Source organism: Crocodylus siamensis, chromosome 3, assembly GCF_052110815.1.
Source record: "Crocodylus siamensis isolate JL-2025a chromosome 3, ASM5211081v1, whole genome shotgun sequence".
NCBI classification, from domain to species: Eukaryota; Metazoa; Chordata; order Crocodylia; family Crocodylidae; genus Crocodylus; species Crocodylus siamensis.
Window position 1 is genome coordinate 80,492,856 of NC_143397.1, and position 7,442 is coordinate 80,500,297.

The window sequence follows — 7,442 nt, forward strand, 5'->3', positions numbered from 1 at the left end:
TTAGGGATACTTTGTTGGAGGGGAAAAACAGAGAAAATGAAACCAGCTTGTATCATTTTACACTGAAGCCTGCTTCCTACTGCCTGAAGGGAGAGTTTCACCAGGGAAATGCCTGCTGAAGTTTTAGCTATAGTAGAAACAACCTTCTTCTTGTGAGATATTGCTCCACCCCTACAGCAAGCTGTGTCTTGGTAAGGGGAGGGCTATTGACTTTCAAGCTCAAAGAAATGGTAATTGACTGTCAGTACCTTACTGAAGAATCACAAGCAGCAGAGCTGGGAATGATGTCTCATCTATATTCTTATGGTCTGGAGATAAAAAAGAAAAATTCCTCAATCATCCTTTCTCTTCTCTGTTTCCTTGTCTGGATTCAATAATCCCAGTGTATGATCTGAAGACTGCTGCATATAACAACCTACCTTGGAACTGTACTTCTAATCAAGCTGCTGAGAATCACACAAGCATTTCTGACTGTAGGAACATGTATTGGAGACATGTTAGGTAAGGGTTTTTGTTCTGCCAGTTATCTCCCAGATCCAAGAACTTATTTAAGTTTGTGTTAAGCCTTCAGAATGGAGGCAGACTATTTTAAAGAGGTGTCAAAAGTGAAACAAGGAATTTGAAACCTTAGTTCAAGTGGAAGTTACTGCATGTTTCTTGACTTCAGTACCTTTGGAAATAGGATGCTTCAGTAATAGTAAGGTTGTACTCAAGACATCTACAGAAAGCACCCAGAAAAGAGTCACATTTTAGAATTACCTGTGGCATTCTGGATGAAAATTCAAGTTATACGAACACAGTGTTCTTCATAGACTGGTTTATTTTGTTAATCATGGTGTGATAGTTTGATTTGTACCTCTTATATAATGCATAAAATGTTCTTGTCACTATACATTGTTATAAGTAATAATATTAATCTTATTTTTAATTTTCTGTAGTTTTTATTCCCATAAACTAATACAATATTTTTGGTGTTCTGTAGAATTCTTTTTATGGTGCCTATGGCCTTGCAAGTCATTCATTTTGGAAGAGGTAAAGAAAGCTTCATTTTTCTAATTTGTTCTGGGCGGTTTTTTAATGAATTTATATTTCTATTAATTTATTTCAACCTCCCCTTTCCTTCTTCTTCTGTTTTCCCTACCTTTTCAAGGCCGTGAAAAAGAAGGGTATGAACATGCTGGAGAAAATGTCAATGCCACAGCTCAAAAGCAGCAGCCAAAAACTCAAGACACTATTGTAAATGCTCTTAATGACATGAATCAAAGTTATGAGAGCAGGAAGCAACCAAATTCTAGGAGTCTTGTGCCTTTCACTGGGATTACAGACAGTAGGTAACATTATTTATTTATGCCATGCTAGAATATTGCTGCATTATGCATTTACAACCTGCCTTCACAAGCATTTATTCACAAAAAAAGTCACAAACTCTCAGAGCCTGAGCACTAGCTAAGCTAGAAGTTTAGAATAGATTTCTGATAGTTTAAAATGGGTCATTTTAAAGTCCTTTTCCATACCTACTGATAAGGTAGACATAAATAAGTCAAAGTTAAATCACATATCTTTAATCTACAACCCCCCTATATAGGATAACAGAAAATAGAAGCAGATGCTGGGGTTACAAGTGAGCTGTATACTGGTCTCATTCAGACTTTGTGAAACATGATGTTGGGTTTGATGGTTAAAATCAACTAAAACTTTCATTTTATCTAAGCATCTGACAAAGGGAGCTTAGATAAAGCTTGTGTAATTCTGGTTCAGTTAGTTCATAAAGTCTACCTCTACCCTGCCTTCATTTTGTCTTAAGAGTTACAGTCTGGAAGCAAACTATAACATCCACAAACAATGGCAGATTTTTACTTCATCACAAAATTTCAGGTTTGAGATTGTAACCTAGGCAGCTTGAAACACAGCGTCCTTCAAGTTCCTTTTATTTCCGTGGCATGACTGATCAAAAGCGGAAGGACACTGCCAGGGGAAAAAACCCTGATTTATTAGTGGGGCTGAGGTCTGTCTCTGTCAAAATGAAATATTTCAGTTACGTGTGTACTACTTCTGTAGATCTTGTCAGGAGTTGCTTCTTGGCCATCCTTTAATCCCTGCTAGTTTGCTTTTAATCCTTAACTAAACAAACTGGGCTTAACTGAACAAACATCACTAACAGGCAGCTAATTTTATTGCCCTTAAAGACAATAAACCTAGACATCCTTAAGATCCTTTCGCAGCTAGGGAGACATGAGAGGCCAAGTGAGAAGAAAGGAGATTTAAAGCCTTTCTATTTCTTAGTAAATTGTGGATCATTGTCTTTTAGGTAAAAAGCTGAACAGGCACTGTTGTCAAAATGGAGGGACCTGTATCCTAGGCAGTTTCTGTGCATGTCTAAAACATTTTACTGGCAGATACTGTGAGCATGATGAACGGAAACGGTAAGAAAGAGCTGAAATCAGAAATCTTCCAGTTTTAACATTGTTGATGAGCAGGAAAATGGAAAAAAATCTCCCTTATCATTAACAGCAACTGTGGCCCTGTTGCCCATGGAGCCTGGATAATCAAGGGTTGTCGATTCTGTCGATGTGGGTATGGCATGCTACACTGCCTTTCAGGAAGAACGCAAGACAACTGTGGTAAGGAAAAACTCATCAAATCCATGGAGAATAATGGTGCTTTTTAAATGATCTGCCTAACAAAGTTGTTTTCTGAAGTTTCAGTTTTAAAGAAAAGTTTTATATAGAGCACTAAAGTTTCAGTGTTCTACCTAAAGCCTGCTCAGTGACCAAGAACACATTTAATTTCACAGTAATTATAATTTTGAACTTCTTCACCCAAAAATCTCAAAGCACTTTAGAAATAATAGTGAATCCCATAGGACACTTGCAGTAGAAAATTATTTCCCATATTTCAAATGACAAATTAAAGAGGTCAAATGATTTATCCTGTCTTGCAATAGTTGTGCACAGGCATGCAATGCTATTCTTTTAAAACAAGAGGACAACTCACATGAGTAATTACACATATGCATAAAAATTTGCTGGGTCTTACTGAAATCTGTTAACAAATATAAAAACAAGACTTTTGCTCTTACCATGAGCTTTTGATCAGAAGATATCACTACATTTTGAAAATATAAATAATTTTCCTCAGCCTGGTGCTGTACAGAAGTATTAGTATTCCCATGTTATACAGGTGAAACCTGAGGCACCAGGAATTTAGGCTTTTTAGGGAGAAAAAAAATCATCCTGAGAGCAAGCTGCAAAAATCAGAACCTCCCTCCTGAACCAAATCTGTCTGGACTGTTCTCTAAACTTGTAAAGTTTGGAAGGCCAAGACTAATCTAGTATTAAACTGGACATTTTAATAATCCCAGATTACAACAAATTACAAGAAAAACTACTTTGTTAAATCACTTTTTGGAGATGTACTGCTGAAGACCCATGTAAAAATTCAAGGTATTTTTCTTTGTGAAAACAATGTAGAAAAAGAATGTCTTAGGACTGAATTACTAATAGTTAGTCCATATGTAGAACAACCACTAAGCCAAATAAGCAAATGCACATGTAAAAATTTTACAATGAACAGAGACCAGTAGTTAACTGCTTTAGTCTGAAGCTAAGCAGAAGGCAGGACAGTCTTTAAACAAGGTAATCTATACACTGCCTTGCTTTCTGCCTAATGTTTAAAATGTTCAGAGACCCACGCTTTACCAAAGAAGTCCCTTTAAGGAGTCTGGGAGAGGAACAGATACAGATTGGTACATGTATTCACGCGCATGTGCATGCACACGCACACACAAGCCTGAAAAGAAAATCTTCAGAGACCCACACTTTAGCAAAGTCTCTTTGAAGGGTTTGGGAGAGGAACAGATTGAAATTTGCTGGGTGGGATAGAGACTACCTGAAAAGATGCATAGAAAAGCTATGACTCTTGCTTGGAATAAATAACTTTACTTGGAATAAAATGTGAACTCTGAAAAATAAATCTGAGACCAGAGTCTCTTAATCTCACCAGGGAATATCCTTCCATCCCAGGAACAAAGAACAAATGATGTGCACTGCAGGGAATACCAAGTGACTAGAAAAATAGGAGCGCATATTACCTGAAACGCCTTTATCTTGCATGCTTCTCTATTGACTTAATTACATGCAACAACAACTTAAATTGTTCTGTGCAAAAAACCGTTTGCTTGCCAAGTGAGTTCCCTGACTTCAGAATCCTGTTATATGTCTGGTCCTGCAACAGCAAGAGACATAAGGCCTGACCCTCTACTCTTTTAAACCAATTTGATGTCAACTGGGGTAACACCAATATAAAACTGATGAAACAGAGTGGAGAATCTTTTGTTAAAAGGTTGCATGAAGGTATTCTTTTCTGCTTGTGCTAATGGCCAAAAAAGTAATCTTTTCCCTTGAAGAAAGGGTTAAAAGCTTGCTTGAAGACTGAGAGTATGTCACTTGCTAACATCCTTTCCTCTGCTAGGTATTTACATTTGATTATTCTGAGATTGATGCCTGCAAGAGCTGATAAGTGCTATCAGTTGCTTCTCAAACGATCATTGATGGCATCCATTCACATCTCTCCTCTGAGAATAGACTCTTTGATTGGCTTTCACAGCTGATAGCTTTAACCTAAGTACCTGAAAAGATTATTTGGGGGTGAGGGGGAGAGAAAGGGGAAGGAATTTCAAAGTCTGTAGAAATCCTTTGCATTTCACTTCCATTAACTTTTTATTACTATTATTATTATTTTCTCAGATGTAAAAGAGGAAGAGGAGGAGGAATTTCCTAGGTTACATTCCAGTGGCTCAAGATTAAAACAAACGGCATTCTCTTTTGTCACCCTCTTCTTCTTCTGCAGCAAGCCTTTATGAGAGTGGCTATACCAAGAAGATCTTATTTGTGGGCTGCAACACTTTCACACTCAGAATCATACTTTAATTTTTCTTCAGTGTAGTTTAGAAGATGTATCTATTTACGTATACCTGGCAGGGGCATGTTAATTTATATGGTTAATGCTAGTTAAGTGCTTAGACTATAAAAAAGGCACTAGATGGTTGAATGCTAAGTATTTATTATTAAAATTATTATTTGTGTTAGGACCTGATTTTAACAGTTTTCTACTCTTAAAATGTGGATTCTTCCAATGGAAGAAAACTCCCCAGATGTTCTATGCCTTAAATATTAAGTTATAACTATTACTTATTTTATATATTGAAAAATAATATTTTTAAAAATAAAGCTAAACTTATTAGAAAGGAGACCTTGATTTTATTTGTTTAGTCAAACCACACTTCAATACCTTGTAAATGAACAGGAAAAAGCTGGTAAGGGGAATTCCCTGTAGCTGTTTCTTGATCCCAGGGGTCATACTGAGCAGCTCTCTAGGAAGGTGTTGCCCCCCACCTTCTTCCCTCCCTGCTAATGTAGGACCTGATTGTGCATATAGCTGCAGTCTCCTGCATGTAATTACAATTCTTATCCTGACTCCAGTGGTAAAGAACATGCTGCTTCCCTTGATTAATATGCAAATTAATTTTCCAGTAACCATTTGCTGCCCAGGCAAATGCTGTGCTCTGCTCATCCCTGACTTACTCTCAGCTCACCACCAGGAGGGCCCAAACTCTTCTACCTACTTGAAGCTAAAACAAGGATAGGCTGTATTGTGGGGAGGGGACGTGGATGTTATCTCCCTGAATGAGGAAATAAGGGCAATAATGTAGTCCTTTCTGGGTGCCTCTGCAGGGGACATTTATTGTGCAGTAGACTAATGAGCTGCACAGTAAATGCCATGGATCTACATGAATGTCCTTATTAGGCTGGAGTAAACTCATTTATTCCACAACAGAATAGTATTTGTAAATACAAGTACTATCCTGCTGTGGAGTAAAAAAATCTGCAGCAGTGCACATGTAAATGCTGCCCTAGCTGGCTGGGGCACAAGCGTGCTTAATTGCAGGTGCTGCCTGCCAGCTAACCCTGCACTGAAGCACCCTTGTGCCCAGGCCAGCCCCTACACAGCACATTAAGCCAGGGCGGAACAGCCGCAGGCTGGCAGACTGACCCCCCAGCCCCTGCCCCCCAAGGCTCCCTGCCAACCCAAGTGGCTTTGACCCAACTCAGCATGCTGCGATCCCAGGCACACACGCAAATGATATGCCTGGAGCAATAAACTCTGGTGGAATAAGCACTGTAGTTTATTGCATCGCATTAATATGCACATGTAGATGCACCTCTGAGGGAAAAAAAGCTAAGCCTAAAATAGGAAATAAGCTTCACAGCACTGGGTGATGGCCTGTAAGATGCATAAGGCAGTATACGAAGAAATATAATGCAGCATATTCTCTGGCTCATCCCCTCCTAAAGTGTCTGCAGGTATATGCCTAAAGGATTCATATGCCCTGTAAAAGAGCTTTGAGGATGTATGCATAGTCTGGAATTTAGAAGTTTATCATACATAAATAAGGATAAATAAGGTTGCCTCATCCCCGCTAGGCTCTCACTTTCTCTGTCTCTCAGGGTCTCACCTCATTTTCTCACCTGCCACACCTTGATGGAAACTTAATGAAAGGGAGGCTGCCCTCAGAGACTAATGCTATGGTGCTCTCTTTTCTCCAGTGGTGGATTTTCCTGACCTGGCTTGCTTTAAGGGCTTAAGTCATGACCTCCAGACACCCCAATAGTCATACCCATGCCTTGCTGATGTTATTCAACATCACATCCAGTAGAACACTAGTCTCCATAGCCACCAGGCTACCTCAGGCCTTTACTCCCTTGTTAGGGCTCCAAGCCTTCCCAGTTTCCACCCCTTCCCTCTAGCTGGTCCCTTAGCCAAGGCCCACTGTTCTGGATGTGGCTTCTGGGCTCCAGGCCCATGTCTTGCCCTCCAGGGACTTTATCTCCGCCCTTCTCAGGCTCTAGGCCTTTTGGTTCCAAAGCTCCACCCTGCTCTGGGCTGTCCCTGCCCTTCTGGGGCTCCAGGTCCTCTGGTCCCCAAGCTCTGCCCTCTCGCAGGCTCTGGACTCCCCTGACCTCTGTCTATGCCCTGAGCCTGACCCCTGGCAGAGCTTAAGGCACCTACATGCTCCTCAGGCACTAATGGGACCTCCAAGCCACTCCTTTCTAGTTCCAAACAAAACACCGGTTAAAACCCAAACACGAACTTAAGCCTTCTGCAGCAACACAACCCCCCGGTCCCCAAGCTAACTTCTACACTTTTGCCTGACCCTGAATCAGGTCCATTTGGTTGCATGCCCACAGCTCCCTGTCCAGCAGCCACCTTCCCACAAGGCTCCCTCACCCTGCTGCTTCCCAGGTCTAACCCCCTGCTCTGACTCTAGCTCTGGTTTATATACTACTAAAACCCTGCCCCTTTCTGGTCACATGCCTCTCATGTCAGCTGATTCACCACTGGGCTGTTACTTAACTAGGGTTACCATATTCCAGTTTCAAAAA

At 40.3% G+C, this 7,442-nt stretch overlaps 1 protein-coding gene across 1 annotated transcript; it reads left to right on the forward strand.

Annotated features, from left to right (window-relative positions):
• The first annotated feature begins 218 nt into the window (after positions 1-218).
• On the forward strand, positions 219-5,199 carry LOC149868437 (cryptic protein-like). Its single transcript, XM_090037225.1, has 6 exons — positions 219-501; positions 983-1,032; positions 1,151-1,327; positions 2,309-2,423; positions 2,512-2,621; positions 4,746-5,199. The coding sequence occupies exons 1-6, from the start codon at positions 482-484 to the stop codon at positions 4,859-4,861; spliced, it is 588 nt and encodes a 195-aa protein (XP_089893351.1). The 5' UTR covers positions 219-481; the 3' UTR covers positions 4,862-5,199.
• Positions 5,200-7,442: the final 2,243 nt, after the last annotated feature.

What these genes read in the sequence shown, in the direction of transcription:
- LOC149868437 (XM_090037225.1), top strand. Translation starts at nt 482, where the DNA reads ATGTATTGGAGACATGTTAG. An exon ending in ATGTATTGGAGACATGTTAG is followed by an intron (nt 502 to 982) that starts GTAAGGGTTTTT and finishes GGTGTTCTGTAG; the next exon opens with AATTCTTTTTATGGTGCCTA. An exon ending in TTTCACTGGGATTACAGACA is followed by an intron (nt 1,328 to 2,308) that starts GTAGGTAACATT and finishes ATTGTCTTTTAG; the next exon opens with GTAAAAAGCTGAACAGGCAC.